General features: G+C 40.8%; 1 protein-coding gene and 1 long non-coding RNA gene across 14 annotated transcripts in view; both read left to right on the top strand.

The window, feature by feature from the left end:
- The window catches only part of LOC309868543 (liprin-beta-1), a 177,295-nt gene that overhangs the window by 98,602 nt on the left and 52,090 nt on the right, over positions 1 to 26,603 (top strand). For all 13 annotated transcript variants that reach the window (XM_082738497.1, XM_082738495.1, XM_082738496.1 and 10 more), the window contains one exon: positions 23,260 to 23,357. In XM_082738497.1, coding sequence (XP_082594623.1) covers positions 23,294 to 23,357 — 64 coding nt within the window. In that variant the 5' untranslated portion in view covers positions 23,260 to 23,293. The remainder of the gene's footprint in view (positions 1 to 23,259; positions 23,358 to 26,603) is intronic.
- Positions 7,341 to 11,787, top strand: LOC309868574. The gene is made up of 3 exons (XR_014313728.1): positions 7,341 to 9,223; positions 9,452 to 9,709; positions 9,744 to 11,787. It is a non-coding gene; the product is annotated as an uncharacterized lncRNA (long non-coding RNA).

Genomic DNA, 26,603 nt, shown 5'->3' with positions numbered 1-26,603 from the left:
TTTTAACAGGAAAAAAATGGATTATGGGCATTAGGAAGTAGTCGTGAAGGAAATGTGATTGATAGTTGTCCATGGTTCCTAAACTTGGGTGTGCATTAGAATCAGAGGACTTGTTAAAGGACTTGTTAAAGCCCAGAGGACTTGTTAAAGCCCTGAGTGCTGGGTCCCACCCTCACAATTTCTGAATCAGTAGGTCTGGGGTAGGGCCCGAATATTTTAATTTCTCACAGCTTCCCAAGTTCTGCTCATGCTGCTTCCTCTGGGGACAATGCTCTGAAACTCAACTGTGCTTAATGAATTTGGTAACTTAATCTATCAACATCTCATCAGTGAGGATTGGAACACATTGTGGGGGCAAGATGGAGGACAGGATGGTAGTCACAGTGTTTTGTGACCTAGAACTCCTACCAGGTAGGCTATCTTTTCTTCTGTTTCTTTTGAGATTTATTTACTCTCAGAGCAGCTGGTCCAACCAGAAATACTCTACAAGAATGCAGTCATGGGGAATAATTTGAGAAGTATAGTCATATTTGAGTATGGCCAGAGTGCTTCTAAACTCTGATTAAAATTGTGTTTCTCAGATTTTATTTAAAAAAAAAAAGTAAGTATGATATATCATGCTTTAGTACCAGTGTTTACTAGAAGACATAGTAGCCCACTGTCTTATGGAAGTCTCGACTCTTAAGAGTGAACTCATAAGCTCGATCCCTCAGACTTGCTTCTCCTCCAGTGCTCTTTGCTAACAGCTTCATCGTCTGCCCAGTTTTTCATGGCCCAGGCTGGAAATAATCCTGGACATCATTCCTTCTCTCCCTTTCACTTTTAGCCCTGCGTCCAGTCATTCACAAAGTCCTGATGATTCCATCTCCCAGTGTGTACACCCCATTGGGACCACTTTGTCAACCAACTCTCACCTGTACCTTTCACATTCTCTCTCGCTCCATTCTGACTCATTGTCTACATGGGAGCCAGAGAACTTTCTAGAAACACAGATCGCATCAGGTCACCCCTATGGCTGAGACCCTTCAGTGACCTTCCTCTGTATTTAGGATAATCTTTAAATTGTCAAAATGGCCTCCGTCACCATCTCTAGCCTCATTTTGAGTCACACCCTCCTTGTTCTGTAAACTCCAGCCCTACTGACTATTTCACATTCTGAACTAAACATGTTTAAAATCATTGCCCTTTGCTGAGGTGACTGTGGACCTATATCCCTAGGGTAACCACAGAGAAGAAGGTGAATATGGTCCTAGTCCTGAGAGAGCTTTTGTGTAATTAGAAAATGGTGGCCCCGCAGGCAGATACAGCCTCTGGGCCGGAACAGACCAGATTTCAACCTCCACTTGCTAGGGCAGGGCACCCTGTGCAGATCAAAACCTGCACAGTCAGAACAGTGACCCTGACTCAAGATGTCAGTTGGTTTGCCTCCAAATTAAAATAGGTCTGTATGTCCTATTTAGAAGCCGAGTCCTGGACATCTTCTGGAAATCCCTAAAAGCGTTATGATATAGTAATGATTGCAAATATGAGGACGCTTTTACCAGGAAAGCTATAGAAATTATTCTTTGCATGACTAGGATAACATGTATGCGTCTTCCCAAGCTGGTGTGGCTGTCTCTGTGCTTGTTCATAGCTGTGTCTCATAGTTGAAGATCAGGAGTGATTTACAATCTAGAATGTCTTTGTCTGCTAGCCGGAGAAGCACAACATTCTTCCATATGGCATGTTTGCTCTTGTGAAAATGACTTGAAGTATTTGAGACCTGGCAGGAGAAGAAATGGGAGGGGGACCTCGTTCTTGCTAGGCGTGAGTCATCTCATAAACATTTAAACTGAACATTTTATTAAGCAGTTCATCGTTGGCACAGAACGATTCATCAAACCTAGATCACTTTGATGTACATGTTAGATATCCACATGTCCTCTGCCAGGATCCTAGCATCAATCTCTCTCTGAGCAAACATGGAATAAATATCATTATGATAATTTTGCCTTTGATTTGAGGGCAGTTTGTTTCTTTTCTTCAAACTCTGTGTTGAATTTTTTTTTTTATCTTGTCGTTTTACAGAATTATGGAAGTACCTAAGTATTATTGGGGCGAGGGAGGACTGTAAAAGAAAGCATGAAAGACAACCACATATATTCAGTACCTTGTCATTTTCGAACATTGATGGGCTCTCTCTGAGAGAGACCATTGCCAGGGCTCTCGGTAGGAATAAAATTTGAATCTGGGAGCAAATAATTGCTCTGTAAATATTTGTTATGGTATTGAAATTGCAAATATGCTGTATCTAATCGAATTAGCTTATCACGTTCATTACTGGGTCATAAAGACAGTTGATGACTGTTGTCACTGAAAAGACTAGAACATGGCCAGCCCATTGTGGCTCAGAAGACTCGTTCTTCAAGGTAGAGCTGCAGCTGGATTTTCCAGGCCGGTCATGCTCTAAACTCCACCTCATAGGGTGCCCTGTGCCTTTGTGATCATGGGTCATCTCATCCCTGGCAGTTGGCCAACCTGCTGCTCATACCACCCAGCTCCTCTTGTTAGGCCTCAGCCCCCCATAATTGTTTGCTAGGGCTGCCAAACACGGTACAATAAACGAGGTGGCTTGAACAACAGAAATCTATTCTCTCACAGTTCCGGAGGCTGAAAATCCAAAATCAAAGCTTTGGCAAACTTGGAGGCTCCTGAGGGCTGTGAAGGAAGGCGCTGTTCCAAGCTTCTCTCCTTGGCTGGTAGACAGCCGTCTTCTTATGTTTTCATATCATCTTCTGTCCCTGCATGTCTCTGTGTTCAAATATCCCTTTTTTTAAAAATTGGGATCCTAGACCTCGGGAATAGGACCCGATCTAATGATCCCATTTTAACTTGATTATTTCTGTAAAGACCTTATCTCCGAATGAGGTTGCGTCCTGTGGTCCTGGGGGTTAGGGCTTCAACATAGGAGTTTTGGGGGAGACACATTTCAACCCATCACACCACCTATAGTTAAGCCTCCATATAAATTGGCCTTAGAAATCTAGCTGTACTTATTGTGGAATCTCCTATAAATTATCAAAAGAAACCTGTAAACAGCTGAATTTTAGTTCCTCTTCTTCCAGTCCAGCAGAGTGCCTTAATGTGGATGGCGGTGGTTCTGTAGTACACGGTGCTCTCCCTTCCATTCATTTCATGAGTCACTGGATCAAAGTGTTAGGTAAAGGAAAACCAATACGACAGCAGCATCTTTAGCTAGGGGGCTTCAGCCACTGCCTTTCTGCCAGATTCCGTGACCTATAAAATGTCCCACCCGTTCCTCCTGAGGATCTAAGACAGAACACGTTGATGCGTAGTGTGTTTTTCCTTGACGCCTGGTTTAATTACACCATCTTTGCATATCCTTTAGTTTCCACATAAGCCTGGTTTGGCTGCATAGTTTTGACACTCACAGCTCTCCAGTGCTTTGGACTGACTGTTTATTCTGAGAGTTTGCAGCTGAATTTTCTGGCAAGTCGTTGTGATAATATCTAGTGATTCCTTCAGAGATGGAGGTTTTTGAGCTGAAGGATGTCTTCCTTTTCTCCTCTGGGCCTTTCCCAGTTTCTGGAAGATCAAGGCATTGCCAGGCTTCTGTCTCCGCAGGCACCCAGCCCCTGTCATGTTTGTTTACCCCATCTGTATTTTTAGGTTTTCCCCGTTTCCCGTTCCCAAGCTTGTCTTGTTAGTATGACTGTTGTATACCTTCTTCGGCTTCTGGGCATGGAGTCATAACCCATACTTCGTTTCTCCTGGCTTAAGAGACCCAGGTTGGATGGGAACTTGTCTCCCCTTTCTACTAAATGAGGTAGATCTTTTGTCCCTGCAAGTCTGTTCTAAAACACCAGCAGTCTGTTGGTAAAACTCCATATCCTGCAGGAAACAGTTTGGGGCTGGTTGGATACTGCATGGCATCATTGGTATCCATACTTCTATAAGCCAGTAGTAGTGTGGCAGCCACCAAGGTCAGAGGTCCTTTCTGACTATGTGAAAGGCTCTAGTAATCTTCACTATTAAGATGAAATAAAAAATTCCTTTTTTGGGGGGTGCCTGGGTGGCTCAGTGGGTTAAGCCACTGCCTTCAGCTCAGGTCATGATATCAGGGTCCTCGGATCGAGTCCCGCATCGGGCTCTCTGCTCAGCAGGGAGCCTGCTTCCCTTCCTCTCTCTCTGCCTGCCTCTATGCCTACTTGTGATTTCTGTCTGTCAAATAAATAAATAAAATCTTTAAAAAAAAATTCCTTTTTTTAAAGGACTAATTGATTTATTTTAGAGAGAGAGAGTGAGCAAGTACGGTGGGGTGGAGTTGGGGCAGCAGAGGGAGAAGGAGAGGGAATCTTCAGCAGCGTCCCCACTGAGTGTGGAGCCTGACATAAGGACATGGGGCTTGATCTCACGACCCTGAGATCATGACCTGAGTCAAAATCAAGAGTCGGATGTTTAACCAGCTGAGCCACTCAGGTGCCCTAAGGTGAAGTAGAAAATTACAAAAATTTTTCTAAACCCTAATACATATATTTCCCTGAGATAAGAGGTCAGTTCTCTCTTTTTTTTCTTTCTATAGCCAAGGGTCCTTTTTTCCTTCCTGTGCTCCCACCAGAGTGAATAACTTCTGAACTGGGAGTTTCTCACAGGTGAAGGTCCTTGGTCAGCTTAGGGATTGCTGCTGTGTTTTTTACAAGTCTCTTTGAGAAAGGCATCTCTTCAGGGAATTCTCATGTGGAATTGGAGCAAACATACGTGTCTTTACTCCACCTGACCTCTTGGTGTTTAAAAAAAAAAAAAAAGATTTAATGAATGAGAGTCATTTTCTCTGCCATCCTCATGAGGGATGAGTTTCTTGGCTGAAACCGTTTTTTTTTTTTTTACCTCTTGCTACCCAATCCCCATGCCATGGGCCACATGTTTAACTGAACAAGAAAGAGTAAATACATCAACCCTCTCAGCTAGCCTTTGAAATGGTGATTTCTATTCTAGAAGTTTGTCTGTGACTGGTTTCTTTTTCTTCATGGAGCCTGGAGCCAATGTCATACCCAAGCAAAGGAAGGCCTAGAACCTCATCTTTCCAGAGGCAACCATGTACCTTAAGAAGCAGTCCTAGATTTGGATCATTCCAGTGCCAAGAACCAGAACGTCTTTATGGCTATAGTTGGTTGCTTCCTGATTGCCATGCCTGGCCTCCCATTGGAGGAAATTCCAGAGACTCCCATGAAGCCCCAGAGAGGAGCCCTAACTTCCCAGCGTCTGCCTGGTAACCTGATGGTTCTGGTATTTGACCTCTTCAGAGAAGACAAGCCTAGGGGATCCTCCATGAATTCCAGTTTCCCAGTGGACTAAAATACTCTCTCCAGGGACAAGGATGTTTTAAATATTTCATTTAGAGATCTGTAGTATCAGGTAGTAGTCCTTTTGGCCCTTGGCATCAGTCCTCTGGGCTAGTTTTCCACTTTGGCTTATAGACTAACCTCACTCCACAGGTCTAAGGCATTTCAAGCGGCCACTGAGGTTTCACTTCTCTTTCTGTTCCCTCGTAAGATATTTTCACAGAGATTTATCTCTGGCATGTACTTCCTAACCTCCTTTCGCTTCTTGACTACACTTGGGGTCCCCAGCAAGTCAAGAAAAACTCAGGAAACTCCTGAACAGTGACAGTCCCGTACAAATGAGAGTCTGGGGTCATGTCAGTGGTAGATTCTGCATTAGCTATTAGCGAACTTCTCTCTTTTTCCTGTCAGAGTCCTCAGCCACTACTGTTCCAGTTGTCGCAGTTGGGCAAGCATTTAATAAAAGTTATTTTCTGCTTTCCATTCTCCTTTTTCTTTTCTTTTCTTTTTTTCTTTTAAAGATTTTATTTGTTTATTTGAAAGACAGAGATCACAATTAGGCATAGGGACAGGTTGGGGGGGAGGGGGAGCAAGCTCCCTGCCGAGAAGAGAGCCCAGTGTGAGGCTCGATCCCAGGACCTTGGGATCATAACCTGAGCTGAAGGCAGAGGCTTAACCCACTGAGCCACCCAGGTGCCCCCATTCTTCTTTTTCTTCCCTATTTTCCTCTTTCCTCCCTCCTTTTCATTTTTCCTTCCCTTTTTACACTCTTATTTCCATGGTTTTTAAGCATAATGTATAAGGTAGGAGATTTTTCCCTGGGGTGGGGGTCTGTCATGAGAAAATATTTATGGAACCAGTGAAGGGTGCTGAGCTCTTCATAAAGATCAGGTCAGCAGAAGGGGCATACACAAAAGGTTCTCAGTGGATACCTGCCAGGGGCAGAAATCATAGTTACATATGCACTATTTATTGGATCTTTAAAATACAGGAGGCCCACGCACAAGGCCCATCACACACATCTTGGCAAATCATTTTCTAAACTGTGCAAACTCAAAGAGCTCTTGTTTTACACTGAAAAGATCCCAGGCCTGTGCCCTCGTGATGGAAATTAAGGAAGGACATGGGACTTCTGTCACCTTTGGCAGCAGTAGGATTCTTTTATTTCATGAAATAAAGGAGACCACCAGGGATGGTGTTTGGTTTTTGGTTTTTTTTTTTTTAATCCCCTCAGTTTAGTTGCATTGTACCCATATTCTATGGAATCTCACTTATACTCTGATAAAAGGCGATTTTTCTGTCTTTGTTTTCAGCCTTTTTAATTTCTTACTGAGGTATAATTGACCACAACATTATATTAGTTTGAGGAATACAACATGGTAGTTAAGTATTTGTATGTATTGTGAAATGATCATCTTTTAGCAACTTTCCAGTATGCAATACAGTATTATTAACTATAGTCATCATGCTGGCCATTGCATTTCCATGACTTACTTATTTTGTAACTGGAAGTTTGTACCTTTTGACCCATTTCGAAAGCCCGTCCCTCAACTCCTTGCCTGTGGCAAACACCAGTCTGTTCTCTATATCTTCGAGCTTGGTTTTTGTTTTGTTTTCTTTGTTTTTCACTTATCCCATGTATAAGTGAGATCATATGATATTTGTCTTTCTCTGTCTGACTTATTTCACTTAGCATGATACCCTCAAGGTATAGATACACCATGCTTTCTTTAGCCATTGACCTGTTAACGGACACTTAGGTAGTTTCCCTGTCTTGGCCATTGCAAATAATGCTGCAGTGAATATGGGTTTGAGTTAATAGTTTCAGTTTCTTTGGATAGATACACAGAAATGGGGTTGTGGGATCGTATGCAGTTGTTTTTCATTTTTTTAGGACCCTCCCTACTATTTTCCATAGTGGCAGCGCTAATTTACATTCAAAGCAAAGGCACATGAGGGTTTCTTTTTTCTCCACATTCTTGTCAGAATTGGTTATTTCTTGTCTTTTTGACTCTAGCTATTCTGACAGGTGTAAGGTGGTATCTCTTTGTGGTTTTGATTTGCATTTCCTTGATGATCAGGGATGTTGAGCTGCTTTTCATGTACCTGTTGGCCATCTGTATGTCTTCTCTGGAAAAATTTTTGGCCATAAAATCAGATTTTTTTCTTTTTGCTATTCGGCTGTATGATTTTATGTATTTTGGATATTAACCTCTTATCAGATACATGATTTGCGAATATTTTCTCCTCTTCTCTAGGTTACCTTTCCTGTGTGGGAGCTTTTTGGTTTGATGTAGTTCCACTGGTTTAATTTTGTTTTTATTGCCTGGGGGATTATTAAAAAAATTATGAGATGAGTAGACGGCAGCCAGACTGGAATGGGGAGAGGGTGAAGCATAGGTAGGGACCATTCATTTCAAGGATGTAATCATGAAGAGTCAGAGCTAGGTCTGTAACTTACGAAGAGCAGAGGGAAGGATTTGGGAATTTTTTACGTGTTGGTTTTGGTTAGGATTTTTAGGTCCGGAAGATTGTCAACACTTTATTGGCTGAGCACAAGGGAATAGGTGAATGAAGATAGAAAGGAAGGAGGCAGTAGTTGTTTAAAAGGCTGGGATAAGATCAATAAAGGTGGCAAGTTTTCTCTTTTTTTTTTTTTTAAGGTTTTATTTATTGATTTGAGAGAGAGACAGAGTGAGCACGAGCAGGGGAAGGGGGAGAGGGTGAAGCCGACTCCCGTTGACCGTAGGTGGCAAGTTTTCTTATGACAGGAGGCAGGAACAGGCAAGTAAGGTAGAGGAGAGCTCCCTGGGAGTCTCTGTACGTAGGGTATGAGGTAATCTACTGAGATGAAGTGTGGCAGCACTAGGAATAGATTAGGGGAGGATTTTGTAGGGATTCTTAGAGTTTGCCATTGTGAAGAATGTGATAGGGAACTAATGATGAAGACTGGGACGGCTGAGTAACACGAAGTGCCCATCAAGACAAGTAGCGGACAGTGGCAGCTGAACCAGCCCAGCTTTCTCTAGCAGTGCTTGCTACAGCCAAGTCCACACAACAGGGAGTTCCATAAGGGAAAAGGTGTTTTGGATACTATATTACTTTCCAACAGAAGGCAGGACTTGAGGCATCCTGAGATTCAGATAACTTAAAGACATTCAGTGTACATGGTATAAAGAGCAAAAATGTAAAAACCAAGTATATTGTTTCTTTGCCTTGTTTTTAAACTCAAGCAAGCACCGTATTCCCCCAGTCATTTAGAATATTCAAGTTTGGGCATGCCAGTTGAAAATAAGACAGATGCTAGAGAAAAAGGCTCTGTCTCTGGCAGGTGGGCTCACTTAACCAGGTCTGTGAGATGGGCTTTATTGTTCATGTGTGTTCATGTAAATGACGATGCCTCGGTGGCTGTCACTAATGACGATGCCTCAGTGGCTGCGACAGTTCCTGGCACGTGGTGGGGATGTGATAAATATTCTTCAATAAACATCTGTCTGTATGAATGAATGTCTGAGTTTATCCATCTGATTTTGAAGCAGTAGCTTTACCTGACTTAGTAAAATATGAAAAATCCTGATTATATTGGTCATTTGGTAGCCATGCCCTCATCCTTCAATGTATAGCTCTTTCTCTCTTGATGGGTATGTGTTGCCAGAACTTTTAATAAAGTGAAAAGAAAATCTGCGTTGATGATCTAGGATACAGAAGTGCCGAGCAAGTCTATTAATGTACCCTACTTTCCCAGTGTGGTTCCCTATAGCATGTGTGGTGGTGACTCATGAATAATTTTGTGTTGATGGGTATAAATGGTTGTTCACTTATTTATCAAATCTTTAGTTGAGCACTGTGTCCTGAGCTAAGTTTGGTAGAAAGGATTAAGAGTGGTAGCTTAGGGACACCTGGGTGGCTCAGTTGGTTAAGCAGCTGCCTTCGGCTCAGGTCATGATCCCAACATCCTGGGATCGAGTCCCACATGGGGATCCTTGCTCCACAGGGAGCCTGCTTCTCCCTCTGACTCTGCCTTCCACTCTGTCTGCCTGTGCTCACTCTTGCTCGCTCCCTCTCTGACAAATAAATAAATAAAATCTTTAAAAAAAAAAAAAAAAAAGAGTGGTAGCTTAGCTCTTGAAAAGCACAGTCGAGTAGTAATAACATTCCATGGCCTTAACTTAAGTGAGCCTGCCTGCCAAGTATAGCATCTAGTAAGATAACCCTGTGGTTCCATATGGTACCTGGTAGTAAAGGTTTAAAAAACAAAACAAAACAAAACAAAAGCCAAAAAAGTGCTGTGGGAGTGTTTGATGCCATGATCGTGGATTTTGCTCAGTAATCCTCCATGACCTACAGCTTTCATGTACAAGATCCGGGTATTTCATTAGGCTTTAGTGTAAAGGACAGTAGGTGATGACTCTCCGTGGGTGATGATTTTGTAGTTCTTGCTTCTTTCTCCTTTGGTGGATAGTAGAACTACTTGTCATGCTCAGGGTTGGGAGTGAGCAGGTTAGACACCTCTAAATACACACTCCGTCCTTCTACAGAGTAGGCCACAGCGCTTGAGTCTTTTCTTTTTCCTGAACACCATTATTAAATTGTGGTAGTTTTCTAAAGATTTTATTTATTTATTTGACAGAGAGATCACAAGTAGACAGAGAGGCAGGCAGAGAGAGAGAGAGGAGGAAGCAGGCTCCCTGCCAGGCAGAGAGCCCTGTGTGGGACTCTGAGATCATGACCTGAGCGGAAGGCAGAGGCTTTAACCCACTGAGCCACTCAGGCGCCCCCAAGACTTGGGCATTTTATTCTGCGTAAATTCAACCCCCACTTCCCCCTCCATCCCTCTCAAATACAGACTAAATGAAGCTCTCCCTCCTCTTGGCCTTTGTACATTTCTACACCTTGTTTGTTTCTATGTGGAAGCTCTTCCCTGTACTGTACATTCATGTGACTTTTCCCCTCACCTTTTACCAGGCTTTGACCAGTATCACTTTTATCATTGGGGTCTTCCCTTATTATTACATTAAAGTTGTGACTCCCTGCCATTTGTTTTCTGCACAAAGAGCCATCACAGTGCATGATTACGAGCATGGGCTTTGGAATCGGGCTCTCTGGCTCCAAATCCTTTTTCTAGCTCTATGACTTGGATGCCCTTTCTATGGCTCAGTTTTATCACTTATAAAATGGTAAGTATTGTGTCGATAGGGTTATTGAGAGGATTTGATAGATTAGTGCATGAAGAGCACTTACAACAGTGCCTGGTACATAGTAAGTTAATGTTAACTTAATTTTCTTTCCTTGCTTTGTTTTTCCCATATGTCATGTACTATACATTTAAACTGTGTGTGGTTTCTTGCCATCAGAAGTACAACTTTTCTTCTACTCATTTTTCTTTTTCTTTACTACTATATCCTCATCACTTAATTATGCCTGATATATAATAGGTACTTAAATATTCAATCAGTGGGTGAATGAGCAAATGGGAGAGGGTTCTGTGGACTTCCAGGAGGCCATGGGATGGATTGGGCAGGGGTTGGCGCACTTTTTCTGCAAAGGGCCAGATGGGAGATACTTTAGGTTTTGTGAGTTACAACTACTCCGATCTGCTGCTGGACAAGAAAGCAGCACAGATGATACATAAACGAAAGAGTGTGACTCTAATGAGACTTTATTGACAAAAACAGGCAGTGAGCCAGAGTTGGCTTATGGGCTGCCATTTCCCAGCTCTTGGGTTGGGAAATAATTCTTCATCTTGCTTTCCTGATTCTCTTTATACTTCCCCTAAGACATCTCCCACTGCAGCAATTAGTGCTGCACTGGGTCTTACAGAACTGATATAGAAGTAGTTTGCAAAGCACTGTATTACCCATTAATACTCAGCCTTCATTAACTGTACAAAATTTCCATAGGTCTTTTTAATATTTTCATAGTGCATAATGATGTTAAGAATATATTTTGTACTTTCAATGGTGTCATTTCAGGTCTCTGGTTTTGATGTTCTTTTTCCTCCAGCAGCCGAGGACACATATCTGTACTGCTGATAATGGCCAGAAGCATATATGCTATTAGTGAACAAGTGGGCATTCCACTTACTGAACAGCCAGTGCTGTGACTAACTCCTCATCGAAACAGAAACCAACAGAAATTATCCACTAGATAGTTTAGTTTTTAAGAATTATGCTAGAGTCTTATTTTACCACAAAACTGTTGCCTGGCCCATAATTTTTACCACTCTTCCCAATCAATTTGGTATGCTGGTGGGATCCTTCCATTTTTAAGTACAGTACAATGTTGGCCATGTTGAATGAGTGACAGACTATGACATGTTAGCGTGAACCGCATAGACTTGATTGCTGTAATGAAAACACAGTGGATCGGAAATTATGTGTTCTGCTGCTGTGATGCATTGTAACTAGACGTTTAAGTTGAAATATAGGACTGCCATTGGTGGAAATTTTATGTAAGCAAAATGTTTCTTATTTCACTTCTTCTGACTTTAATCATATGTCATTGTCAGCGCTAACGGTTTTCCACTTGCTGTTTAACTATTTTCACCATGGGACATGTGTGCAGAGAGAACCTGAACCATACTCCCCAGGTGTTAGGGTTCTCCTGCCTCCTGTGTTGTCTCTTCTCTGTCTGTGACCCACTGCTGCAGCCTCCAGTCAAAGTACAGTGTTCACACTCCCAAGACACCTGCTCCCTGTGTCCTCCAGAGTGGTGTCCAGCCACCTCTGGTAAAGGACCAGGTTTTTTGTCCTGCCTTGTTTCCAGTTCATCATGGATTGATGCTTTCTGTAAAATCCAATTTTAAAAAATCGGGCAGGCCAGCAACATGATCATTAATTGGATATCATGATAAGACCAAGTTACTATCAAATTTTCTGAATAATTTCTATATTTCACTCATAGTAGACCAGTAATAGTGAACCAGTTCACAGACCATATTTTATTTATTTTGTTTTTTAAAATTGTTTTTATTTTTAAAGTTTTTGTTTATTTGAGAGAGACAGAGGGAGAGAAAGAGTGGTAGGGAGGGTCAGAGGGAGAGAGAGAAAGCTATAGAGAGAGATGCGACTCCCCACTGAACAGGAAGCCCGACCTGGGACTTGGGGCTCTATCCCAGGACCCAGAGACCACCACCTGAGCTGAAGGCAGATGCTCAGCTGACTGAGCCACCTAGGTACCCCCACAGACCACATTTTAAGCCACACTACTTTAGAGCAATGTTTCTCAAATGGATTGACCTAGTGTGGGAACACTTTCTTGGGGTGCCTGGGTGGCTCAGTTGGTTAAACGTCTGCCTTTGGCTCAGGTCATGATCCCAGGGTCCTGGGATCGACTCCCAGGTCAGGCTCCTTGCTCAGCATGGAGGCTGCTTCTCCCTCTGCCCCTCCCTAGCTTGTGCGCTCCCTCTCTCTTTCTCTCTCTCCCTCTCCCTCTCCCCTTCTCTCAGATAAATAAAAAATCTTTTAAAAAATATACTTTCTCACATCAAGATGCAATACATATGGATACCTCCCCCCCCACCTCCCCACCATATTGAAACCTCAGGAATGTCAGCTACCTAAGGGCAGAGATATTTTTCTTCTTTTTCCTTGTCTTTTTCACTGTTCTGTCTCCCATACCTGGCATGTGGTAGGCCTTCAGTCACTATTTATTGCATGCAGATGTGTGTGTATATCTAACTGAATTAAAAGTTTCACAAAACAGTTCTTAACCTTCTGGTCCACGAGACTCTCTGATATTTTTCTTTTGTTCAAATACACCTTGCCTTGCAGTCTGCTAAATTTGTTTCACTGCCTTCTGATCTTGGGGTCATGACCCCCAGCTGATCAAATACTCCTTTAGAGAGTTTGTATAGAAGATGACTTGTCCTTTCCCTTCCTTTCCCCTTCCTTTTAGAGCTTTGAGTAGCGGGGACCCACCCTGCCCTCTGTAGGCCACAGTCTGGATCTTACAGATTCCAGAACTGCTGACCTCTTACCAGCTCAAGCTAGGTTGGTAGACCTGGCAGGAAACTGGGAGACATGGGAGTTCCCAGGTTTCTAAGAGCTAAAAAGAAGAGATGGGTGGGGGTTAGGGTTAGAGTGCATGGAAAAATCAGAAGTTAAAACCTGCTCAAGACCCCCTAATATTCCTCTATTGGGAACTAAGTTTGCAAACTCCTATAAATAACATCATCACGATGGATTTGGTTCACCTGCATTTTGAAGAGTGTGAAAATTTATATTGTAAGATTGTAGGTGAGAGCAACAGTCTCTTTCATCCCAAGTTATCTTAAAAATCAGGGTGAAGAGGGGCGCCTGGGTGGCTCAGTGGGTTAGGCCGCTGCCTTCGGCTCGGGTCGTGATCTCAGGGTCCTGGGATCGAGTCCCGCATTGGGCTCTCTGCTCGGCAGGGAGCCTGCTTCCCTCTCTCTCTCTCTCTGTCCGCCTCTCCGACTACTTGTGATTTCTCTCTGTCAAATAAATAAAATCTTTAAAAAAAAAAAAAAAATCAGGGTGAAGAGACCAGTTTTTGACATATGCAGCTGAGAAGAAGGTCATACTATTCTATATGAATATGTTTATATATTCTATATATAAAGAATATATATAGGAATCTGGGAGCTAGAATCCTTCTGACAAAGATGTGCCTGTTTGAGGAGCCCCTGAAACACAGCTGTGCCGCAAGCATTCTTTCTACCCCATGAGATACGGAGAATGCGGACGTCACAAGTCTCCATTGTCACGGAGCTCACAGCTTAGTCAAGGAGACACATACTACAAAATTAGGGCTCTCCTGGACTCAGACCCAGGGCACTCTAAGAGAGGGGCAAGAAGGCTGGGCGGCAAGGATGCCTGAGCTGAGTCTTGAAAGTAAGTGTCCTGGCTGGGGGATGAGGTCACTGGGTGATGGGCATTAAGGAAGGCACTTGATGGAATGAGCTCTGTGTTATTTGCAACTGAATCAACACGTTCTACCTCTGAAACCAATAATATACTATATATACTGGTGTGTTATAGTATGTAATAATATACTATATGTTAATTAAATTTAGATAAAATTATTGTTTTAAAAAAGGAAGTGTCTCAGGGCATCTGAGGGTGGTCCAGACAGAGAAGGAGCAGCTCTCATGACCACACAGAGGAAAGAGAGCAGGTGCATGCTCAGGGAAGGATCTGCTGTACGGCAAGACAGGCAGGGATGGGTCCCTGGGAGGTAGTAGTTAAGTTGGGTAGAAGCTCATGAGAAGGGTCAAGGTTGGTGGTGCCGGTCAGGGCTGACTGGCTGGCTGATAAATCCCTATTGAGAACAACATGGATTTGGGGCTCAGATCTTACTTCTTGAGTGACCTTGGACAAATTGGTAACTTTTTGCAGTCATAATAGCTAATAATAGTAGATAAGGAGAGATGGGAGTTCTTTCACTTTCTCACAAGATCTGCAGATTTACTGAGACTTAATACAGCCCGTTTTTCAAATAGCAGCAGCCCCCTTTTATTCAAGAAGTAAAGGATCTTGGCTTATTGTATGCACCTTTTTATCAATTCCCTTAAGGTTATCATTCCTAAATATTAATAGCATGGTGCTGAGAAGCTCATTTCCTTTTATCCTGTCCTGTTTTCCCTGGCTGTTTCATTTATCTGAGTACTTGCCAACTTTGCCCCACCTTCTTTTGTGGGGCCTCATTTTAGTGAGCAAGAGAAGTAACTTTCACTAAGGTGCAGTCATTAATACTTCCTCTTTTATGCTCTGCCTTACAAATTCTCTGTCTGTGAGAGGCTGTTTCTGACTGTGTGTTTTTGTTTTTGCAGGTGGTTAAAATAAGTATTTTCTTATTGGCTTTGTAAATATTTGGTGAGCCCTCGTTGTGTTTGAGGTCATGATAGAAAAATAGAATATCTAAGACAACATACCAGGTTCAAGGGTGTTTGAAAATTCTACTGTCTAAAGATACGGATGAAGGACTTTAAATATTTGATTATGGAAAATCTCAAATATATAAAAGTGTACAAAGAATAGTCTAATGTGGTAATGTTACCACACATACATATCACCCACCTTCAGCAATGATCAAATCGTGGCTAATCTTGTTTCATCTATATCGTTACTCTTATTCCCTTCCCCTTTATTGTCTTAAAGCAAATTACAGATGTATCATTTTATCAGGGAATATTTTGCTAGCAATCTTTAAAAAAAAGAAAACTCTTAAAAAAATAACTATTATAACTTAAAAATTAAAATAATTCCCTAATATCATCAAATAGTGTTCAAACTTTCAATTATATCATCAATATTGCACCTACTTTATAGTTTGACAAATTTAAAAATGTATGTTGTGACATCAGGTATCACCCCTGCTGCCAGTAGCCTGGTCTCTCCTGTTTTCACCCACTTCCCATGCACCTTGACCTCCACTTCTTACCATGTTGTCTTTTCAAGTGATTCTGAATTAATTTTCTAGGGATATTAGAGCGGATTGGAGACGAAAAGGATTTGAACTAATAGAGTAGAGAGGAGAAAGTATGTGATGACAGATACATAGCAGAGAACCAGAAAGCAGGGAGCATTGCGTCAGAATCAGAAAATGTTGTGGACATAAGGACTTAGTAGTTGAAGTTTAAAGGGAAAGAGTTTTCCGGTTGAAACCTGAATTGCTTATTCAGAGCTGTTATTTTGGGATCAAAAGAAGCAGTGACTGGGGAGAGGAGTTCTATCCTTGTTTACCTTGGTAACCAGTTCCAACCTCGTCTTGGGTGGAGCTTGTTGTCCTAAAAGGAAAGATGGCCTCTTATGCTCTAGCACAGTGATTGAGTGCACAGCACGATCATCTGGACAGCTTGTAAAAACCCAGGTTGCTGGGCCCTGCCCTAGAGTTTCTCATTCAGTAAGTTTTGGTGGAGCCCAAGGATTTGCCTGCTATCTCACTTCCAGGTGATGCTGCTGCTGATCCAGGAGCCACACCTTGAGAACCACTGATAGTTCCAACTCCTCTCCTTTGCTTTTTGCATTTTTAAAGTCATGTTATCTTTGCTGAGACTTTATTGCTGCATGCATTGGGAATCAGTGAATGTCTTGGGAGGGGAATCAGTGAATGTCTTGGGAGGGGGGGATTGATGAGAAGTCTGTGGGTAATTTATGTGAAAATACATTGTTTTCATAATGACCACATAATAATATGGCACTACCAGTCTGGTGGAATGTTTGTAAACAGTCTCTCAGATAGAAATATTTCTTCTTTTAAGTGAGTTGTATCTGTTTCTAGGTATGAAGTTAGAAGTTCTCTTTCAACCTAAACATTTTAGTTAAGGAAAGCTGAGAAAGCTAGGACAGATGTCGTTTTTGCCCAGGTTTAGAACAAACTTACTAGTTTTCTTAGTCCCTTTCTTTCTTTCTCTCTTTCTTTCTTTCTTTCTTTCTTTCTTTCTTTCTTTCTTTCTTTCTTTCTTTCTTTCTTTCTTTCTTTCTTTCTTCACAGAGAGACTGGGCAGCTAGCCTGCCCGAAAACATCACTCAGTTAGCAACCCAGGAAAAAACTGTGGTTTTCTGCCAACCCGTTAGCTACCACGCCCATTGTTGGAACTTTCCTTAATATTTTATCCTGTTCAGATCTACTCTAAATGAGTCCCGACCAAACTTGAAATGTACCCAAAACATACTTCTTTTTCTGTTGGGTCTTTCTTTTTTCCTTTAATATATGATATATGAATGTTATCCCCAGGAGATAGCTTTTCGAAAACTTCTCTAAACTTAGTTTTACTGAGCCATTGGAATAGGAAACCTCCAGACTGAGGACTCCTGCAAACAGAGCTGATCTCTGTTTAAATTACCCAACAAATAGGGTTTTCTTGAGTTTGAGCTATGACCTTAAACCCAAACCCCACTCGTTTGTTGTGGTAGTTGTATTTTCTAGTACTTTTTCCCTTCAGCAAGTCATTCAAAGTAGTAAATTATTAACCATTTAGAATTCAGAAATGAATTTGCTATCGTATGAGAATTATTGGCTGTTGAAGGTTTAATTTTCTAAATGATTTTGTGTACCCAGAAGACCGAGTTATAATCAGGAGGTTTCTGGGTAAGCAAAGAATTAGAACAAAGGGACTTGGCTATTCTGAGTCTTTTATTTTGGACCTCACGTCTATAATTGGTAGCTATTCATTATCCTTGATTTGTAACATCATTATAAGTCCATGCATTTCCTACTTATATTAATCCACTTTATGTAGTTTATCTTAAAACTACAATTTTAGTTTTAATTAATAATCTTCATCCCTAATTTTTAAAAAATTTCAGATGAAGTATATACATAGTGAAATGCACACATCTGAAGTGTATAGTTTGAGGAGTTTTGACAAATGTATAAACTTGTGTAACCAACTACTCAATCAACATATGGAACAGGAGGTCCTCCAGGATCATTTGCCACTTCTTGCAAAACCGTTTCCTATTTTCTATCACTATAGATTGCCTGTTCTTGATTCAGACAAAAGGAATTATATAGTACATCGTTGTTTAAGTCTGGCTTCTTTCGTTCAGCATAATGTTGCATGTGTCAGTAGTTCAGTCTTTTTTAATGTGGAGTAACATTCCTCTCAGTGTATTTGGAGTAATATTGTATTGAGTATGTAAGGATTCCAGGGGAATCTTCCTCTCAGAAATGGTTTGGGGATATAGGAAAATCTTTTTAGAGCATAGGATTTTCTGAAGCCTTTCCATTTTGCCTTTCTATTTTTAAAAATACTTCGATCCAGCCATGAAAGTTGACATAGTTTTATCAACACAGATGCTCGTTAAATTAAGCTGCCTCTGAAGTAACTCAAGCCAATGGGCAAGTCAGAATTTTAACAAACATGGAAATTCTATTTTAACATTAGTACTTTACCACTTCAGTTTGCTGTTTTTACTCCTCTGTGTAGTCCTTTGAAGTCCATTTGGAATTTATTGAGACTTTGTTGCCTTTCGGATGTGGAATATCTTGAGGAATATAACATGTGGACTTGAAAAGTATGTATGTCCTGCATTGGGGTCTTTCCTTATATAAATCAAATTAGATCAGGATGATTGATGCTGTTGTTGAAATCTTCTGTGTTATTGCTGATTATTTTTTTTCCTACCTTGTATCTGCCTTTGCTCTCCTGAAAGAGGGTTGAAAATGATTGGTGGGACAAAACAAAACCGGAAAAAGGACAGGACCATACACTTAAATCTAACCATATCAAAAATTACATCAAATATAAATGACTTATGTGATTCTCCTTTAATTGTGTTGGATTTTGCCTTATATATTTGGAAGCTCTGTTATTAGTTGCAAAAACATTTGCAGTTGTTGGGGCACCTGGGTGGCTCAGTGGGTTCAAGCCTCTTCCTTCGGCCCTGGTCATGATCCCTCCTGGGATAGAGCCCCTCATGGGGCTCTCTGCTCAGCAGGGAGTCTGCTTCCCTCTCTCTCTCTCTCTCTCTCTGCCTGCCTCTCTGCCTACTTGTGATCTCTCTCTGTCAAATAAATAAAATCTTTAAGAAAAAAAAAAATGCAGTTGTTATGACTTCCTGATGAGTTGATCATTGTTATAAACTCTGACTCTTCCTGGTAATACTTCTCAATTGAAAGCCATTTTTCTTATATTGATAAAGCTATGCTTTGGGCTTACTGTGTATATGGTATTTCATTTTGCATTCTTTTATTTTCTATTTCTTTATATTTAAAGTATAGCTCTGTTAACAGCATATTGTTAGTGGTTTTTGTTTGTTTTAGCTAGTCTGACAATCTCTGGCTTTTAATAGTGTTCATTCTGTTTATATTTAATATAATTATTTATATCGGGGCGCCTGGGTGGCTCAGTGGTTAATCCGCTGCCTTCAGCTCGGGTCATGATCTCAGGGTCCTGGGATCGAGCCCCACGTCGGGCTCTCTGCTCAGCAGAGAGCCTGCTTCCTCCTCTCTCTCTCTGCCTGCCTCTCTGCCTACTTGTGATCTCTGTCTGTCAAATAAATAAAACCTTTAAAAATATATATATAATTATTTATATGAATTTAAATCTACCATCGTGCCATTTGATTTCTGTTTCTCCCATCTCCTCATTGTTCCATTATTGCCTTCTTTTGGATTGAGGATTTTATTAGTAATTCATTTAACCTAATTGGCTTTTTACTAATATCTCTCTATTTTGTAATTTTAATGGATTGCATTGTATATTCTTGTCACTGTCTACCATGAATTAGTATTAAACAGCTTTGTGTATAATGTAAGAGGTTTATCCCTTTCTTCCCTTTGAGCCAATAAGATTTTGATAGTCTTCATGATCCTAGCTACTCTCCATCCAATGGACTGGGAAGTGCCCACAGATAAAAGAGGTATAAAAATGAATCTCACTCATTATGGTTCCCTTTACTCAAGTGCTGAATTCCCTCCAGTTTCTACCAGCTTTTGCTCACTCTCCAGTTTCTTCAAAACCGTTTTTATATTTTATCCAGTGCTTTGTATTGCTATTTGTGGGGTAGTTTGTCCAATTAATCTACTCTACCATTATCCGAAATGGAATTCTCATTTTGTCATGTTTAATAAACTAAGCACTCTTCTGAACCCATTACCTAACTCAAAAACTTGAACAGTAACCTTTATTTAACTATGTAACTCTTCCTCTCAGTCTGTCCCCCCATATCCCTGACTTGAGGTACCATATCCTGAATTTCATGTTACTATTTCCTCTTTTTTGTTTGCATTTATAGTTTTGTTGAATCTTACGTGTATTTCTGAAATATATTTAAGTTTATATTGTTTTAACTCCTAAAAGTCTCACTGAATTTATTGGAGACTTATTTTTATTTGCTGTTATACTGCATCGATTTATTCACACCACACGTATATTGTTTTGTTATATTTGTTAGCTTTGACAACTGTATGTAATTCCATTGTGTAAATATCTCTTGTGTTGGACATTTGGTTTGTATCCACGTTTTTGGCCTTGCAAAGAGTCCTACCATGAACATTTGTGTGTGTTCATGATTATGTACCTTGGAGTAAATACTGTTATCACGAAAAAGAGTATGTTGAAGTTTAGATGACAGTGCGAAACTGTTATTCCAAGTGGTTAAGCCATTTTACATTTCCACCGCCATTCTGTAAGAGATTTTGTGAATCCACATCCTCTGTAATACTTGGTAATTTTTTTCCCCCAGTTGACTAAGTATAAAATGGTATCACATTGTTGTCTAAAATTTCTTGTATATTTTAAAAATATATATTTTTTAAATATTTTATTTATTTATTAGAGATCACAAGTAGGCAGAGAGAGAGAGGTGGAAGCAGGCTCCCTGCTGAGCAGAGAGCTTCATGCAGGGCTCCATTCTAGGACCCTGGGATCATGATCTGAGCTGAAGGCAGAGGCTTTAACCCACTGAGCCGCCAAGGCGCCCCTAAAATTTCTTGTATTAATGACATTAAGCCTCTAAGTGTTTATTGGCTGGAGATAATTTCTATTATATATCTGTTCATGTCCTCACTTCTCCCTTTTTAAAATCAGTTTGTAGGAATTCTATCCTTTGACTACCACTGAAGCAGACCATCTATACTATTTTTAATTTATTAGAGATCATAGGCCTTTGAATCCATCATTCTCCCAGACCTACCCCATGTAGTTTGTAAACCCTTCTATACTCTTGACCCCCTTTTCCTGCTCCATTTTTCCCCTTTAGCACCTACCTCATTTACAGTATTAAATACATTTTTTATTGACTGTTTAACTATTACATGCAGGCTGTTACATGATAAGTAGAGAGATTGAGATAAACATCCATAAACATTTATTGCAATTTATTTATTTTAATTTTTCTTTTTTAGAAAGATTTTACTTGTTTATTTACTTGAGAGAGAGAATGAGAGAGGGCATGACCAGGGGGAGGGTCATTGAGAGAAGCAGACTCCTTGCAGAGCAGGGAGCCGGATGTGGGACTCGATCCTGGGACTCTAGGATCATGACCTGAGCTAAGGGCAGTTGCTTAACCAACTGAGCCACCCAGGCACCCCTGCTTATTGTAATTTAATATTGTCACTTATTAAACAAGTGCTTGGAAATTTAAAAAAACACTGGTTCTTCACCACTCTGAAAACCATGGTCTAGGTTCTCATACCTCCGTGTCAGAGCATTTGAAAGGCTCGTTGAACGGAACAGAGAAGAAATACATAACTATCTGTTGTCTGTGAAAAGTGTTCATGCTGCACATAAATACAGTTGCTAACAAAGATGAATATTTGTTTTTCTAATTCAGTGAGGTGGTGAGAGTTTTTCTAATAAGAGCATTACTTTGTTTTATTAGCCATCGTTATAGCTGAGCCTGGCTTGAATTTCTTTGTGTTATTTTTATGTTTATCGTAGTATCTGGAGCTCTTGGAAGTGCTACTTTTAAAATGACAGGGAATGCAAGCCACTTAATTACATGAAATTCAGGGACTGCATGGTCTTCCGCTTAAACCTCTATGTTCTCAGTTGTCACTGAGTTTTGAGTTTTCATCCTGAACTGTGACTATTAAATTTGCTCCCCACCTCTCTGGACTGTGCAAGTAAATATTTGAGAACTAGCTAAGTTCAGAACCTTGCTTTGTTAATTCCTAATTGCTGGGTGATTGTAAACACCTGCCTTGAGTACTTTTGTGCTACAGGTTTTCTACATAAAATGGTAGTGATACTTTACAACTCCTGAAGTTGAGTCAAGTTCTGAGAAATCTGCAACGAAATCTCTAAAAATTATGAAATCAAAGCAATGCTTCATGATGATAGGGCATTTTATCAGAATGAATGCAGAGTAGAAAATTGATCCAAGAAGCTGTTTATCAGAACTGTAAATGTGTTCATAAAAATAAAGTGGTGAGATCTGGCTGCTTGGAAACAGTGGGCAAAGTTTTCTTTTAAACAGCGTATCCTTTATTTCCCAGACATTTGCTATACCACAGTATCTGCAAAGTAGCTAGGGCCCTATTTAGTCCTTTTAGGAGAATTCCCATGGATGCTTAGTCTGGTATTTGAAGCACAATAATTAATATTGGAAATCACATAGTCTTGACTTTTTCTTGCTCATAATTAAACTTTTTGCAAGAATAATTCCAATATATTTTTTAACAGGTGAAAGAATGAGTAGATTATGTCATAATTTCAGCATATGCCTATTTTTCAGATGAGATAAACAGAAATTTAATATGTATCATAGTGGAAGTCAGATAGACCTAGGTTAAAACCTATCTTTATTATATGTTTATTTGCTGTGTTTCTATACAAAAATCAACAAACATCATTGATATCACCTATCTAATGGAGACAAATGTATCCATTTTATTGGGTTGTTGTCATGATTAGGGCTTATGAATAATTTGTGTCTATGTATAAGGACCACTATAGACACTTGTACATGGTAGTTGTTGTATTACAAAATACCAGTGGTTTTGTGTGTGTGTGTTCAGTGTGTTTGCTAGTAAACCCTTTTGACAAGTCCTGTGGTAAATCCATCTACAGAAAACAAAACAAAACAGAAACAAAGGCAAACTGAAAGAACAGAAATTGGGTGGGGCTGGTGCAGGAAGAAAGAAATCTCCTCTACTGAGCATTCTTCATGGCCCTCAGGAAGTTTCCACAGCCATCCCTGGTGCCCTCCACAGAGGCCTCGAGTTCTGTAGAGGGCATCATGGAAACCATTCTACTGGACTTTCAACACCTTGCGTGCAAGAACTGAAACTCATTTTATTAACTGGTGGAGTGTGTGGTCTTGCAGTTAGGTAGACAGTCGGCCACTGCGTGTTAAGTGACTGAAGTAATTCAGCTCTGCCAGTTCAGAAAATTTCTCTTCCCTAGCTGACGTCTAAGTGGGGTTGTAATTTGGCCTTGAGCTGTCACACCTGCTGGGAAGCATGTGTCATTTAAAAGGATATAATGGTAACATCATTGTTTTTTCAGATCTAGGTTGGAATTTGCCCTTGACAAACACAAAATGATGAGTGACGCAAGTGATATGTTGGCTGCGGCGTTGGAGCAGATGGATGGGCTTATAGCAGGTAATCTGCGTCCTCTGAAAGATGGAATCATGACATTTACTCTGCACTTTTGGCTTTTTCATTCCACCTCTTTTATTACCTTTTCCACTTTATTTTCATTTATTGGTTGCCTTTAGATTCCTCGTGGTTTCACGTTAGCCCCTCTTCTCCATTTTATACCAGTATCATTCTCAAACTTTGTTTGAAAATGTCTAATTCCATTTCCATACGGTGGTTCTGACTCAAGGAGAAAGAAAGTATTCTCTGGCAATGCTCTCGGGTTCCCTTCCTCCTCGGGAGCTTTGTACTATCTGTACTTTACTGTACTCCCAATAAACCTTGCTTTGCTGCCCCCCCCCCCCAAAAAGTAAGTAAGTACATCTCATGGGATTTCGGTGCAGGTAGTAGCTGTAGGTCACACTTTGAGAGATACTGCTCTACCTAGGATCCATGGATATTCTGATCTATTCCCTTGAATTCGACATTTATTTTGCCACCAGTAACTCTCACTTCTATTTACTTTCTCAATTCTCTGCTAAGCTTTGGGTCTCTAACTGCCAATCAGATACCTCCTTTGAAATAGCCTATATGCATATCCATGTCATCACAGAAAGCTTTGAAGTCTTTTTCTTTTCTCAGAAGCCTTTCTAGTAGTCTTTATCTTATCTAGTTTCATAATCGTCCATCCACGCAGTTTTCTACCTAGAAATTTAAGTCACATTAGACCTTTGTCCCTCAGAGCCCCTGCTTAGTCAAGTTCTGTCACTTCTATCTCCCTTTAAAAATTCAGCTATTCCAGGCACCTGGGTGGCTCAGTGGGTTAAGCCTTTGCCTTCGGCTCAGGTCATGATCTCAGGGTCCTGGGATCGAGTCCCACATCAGGCTCTCTGCTGCGAGGGGAGCCTGCTTTCTCCTCTCTCTCTCTCTCTCCCTGCCTCTCTGCCTACTTGTGATCTCTGTCTGTCAAATAAGTAAAACCTTAAATTCAGCTATCCCTTTTTTTTTTTTTCTAAATAGAGAGAAGGAACACAAGCAGGGAAGTGGGAGAGGGAGAAACAGGCTTTCCGCTCAACAGAGAGCCCGATGTGGGGCTTGATCCCAGGACTCTGGGTCCATGACCTGAGCCAAAGGCAAACGCTTAATGACTGAGCCACCCACATGCCCCTTAGCCATTCCTTTTTTTCCCCTCTGAAGTCTGTCCTGTCTGTGCTCTGCCGTGCTTTGTCCTGGCAACCCTCTCCCTTGATGTTCTTGGCACTCTTGCTTTCCCGCTGTAGTTCCTCATTCTCTAGACCACCAGAATTTTCTTTCTGAAACACAGATCTGGTCGTATTCCTCCCTTATTATGAATCTTGAGTGATTCTCTGTTATGGAAGTAGAGCAGAAACAGTGTAGATCATGACCTGCTTGTTTTCTCATCATGACCAGAGGGACTGAACAGTAGGTAAACCCTTTCAGATGCTTGTGCTCTCCTAGGGGTAGTGGCTCCTTAAGGTCTCATGTCACATTCTGCGTTTTGTCACAGGAGAAGTACCTTTATGTATTTAGGAACCCATGGTCATGAAGAAAGGTTGAAGGGGCCAGTGGGTGGGGTTGTCATCCATCTGATGGTCTGATGGTCAGGGTCGAGGTGTGGGTAGCATCTACTGCTCTCCATTCTAGCTACCTAGCCCCTGTTGCTTATCTTTTCTGGTCATAAATTTGACCCTACTCTGTTTCAGTGGTTTGAAGAAACCACAGGTGTTTTCATTGTCAGAGGTTCTTCCCTTGAATGCCATGGCAAGTCAAAGTTTGGCCTCCTTTGTTCTACTTGTATATCCCGAGACCAGATTTTAATTTGACCTCCTTTGTAGATTAGATCACATCTTGTGTACTGTGTTTAGTTCTTGGAATATCCGTTTCAAAGAGGTTATTGGTAAAACTTAAGAGGAGGTGACCGTGAAGGCGAAGAAACAACTTCATCTGGTAAGGAAGGAACTGGTTAAGTGTAACTGGGAAAGTATATTCTTGCTCAGGGCATGATAGATACTTTCACACAGTTGAAGGACTATTACGTGGAAAAGAGATTGGACTTACTGTGTCACAGTTTCGGAAAATAGAACCAGAGCCAGATCCTAGGCTGTTATCAGAGGTTATAACCTCAAATTCTTAGTGGAACTCCGTAGTCAAGACAAGTGATGTTTCTGGACAGTAGTTGAGGACTGACGTTTTACATACTCTACTAGATGAGTATATTTGTTCCTTAGCCCTGGCAGGGCTTCAGGACCAACATGAGAGTTCTTCGGAAAATCAAGACTTCCTGGGTCTCAGCTCACACTGACGCAGTCAGGAGCTTTTTGGGTAGGACCTGGCTTTATTTTCTCAAATTACTATCAGTAGCTCTCCACCTAAGGTAGAGGGAGATGTGATTGCAAATATTTGAGGAGTTTTTCTAAATATGCATTTCTCCCCTATCCCTCACCTTGTTTTGTGATGGAGACTTAAAAGAGTAGAAGGTTATTGTGGGTACATCTATTGTGAATAGTATTATCAGGTGATTGTAGTGCTTTAAACTACTGGAATAGGACACGATAGCCTGTTTTGTTTTTAAAATGCTCTACTGTTCCTCCCTTTCCCGGACATACTCTCCTCAATTTCTATTTTTCTGGATTTTCCTCTCAGCCTTATATGGTTCCTGAGGGGAAGATCATGGGAAGTATTTAACATTGGGCCTAGCATATCAGTGGTTACCATTATTACAGTTTGGCAGATTTGGGTCCTCATCATTTGGTCTAGTTCTTTGGAAGGTCAGTGGAATGGACTAACTGAAGGAAAATGCCTCTCCCTATGGTTGGAATTGATCAAGCTGTGTGGCAACTGGAGAGAGAATTTACACATTGGTTCACACTTTTCTTCCCTTTATAAGACCCTCAGATTAATGAGGTGGTAGTCAAAATATCATAATTATTGACACTTAAAGTTAGTACTTCTAATTAATATGTATATTTGATAGACCAGAAAATAAAAATCAAAGAGATGAAGAGGTATATATGAGTGATTTCTGAGCAGGCAATGGGTTAGTTATGTACATTCAAGTCATAAAACGCTTTCCCTTATAAGTAATAGGGAAAGAAAGGCTGTAAAACTATTTTTTAAAGCTGATATTAGCAAGAGTTTTTGATGCTAGGCTGCAAACAAAATCATGGGAGAAAATGTTAACACACACACACTCCTGTACATACACAAATGTATACATGTAATTCATTGAAATTCTCCAAAGATTAAATT

Source organism: Mustela nivalis (assembly GCF_964662115.1).
Source record: "Mustela nivalis genome assembly, chromosome: 7".
NCBI classification, from domain to species: Eukaryota; Metazoa; Chordata; class Mammalia; order Carnivora; family Mustelidae; genus Mustela; species Mustela nivalis.
This window is presented reverse-complemented; position numbering and strand designations above follow the sequence as displayed.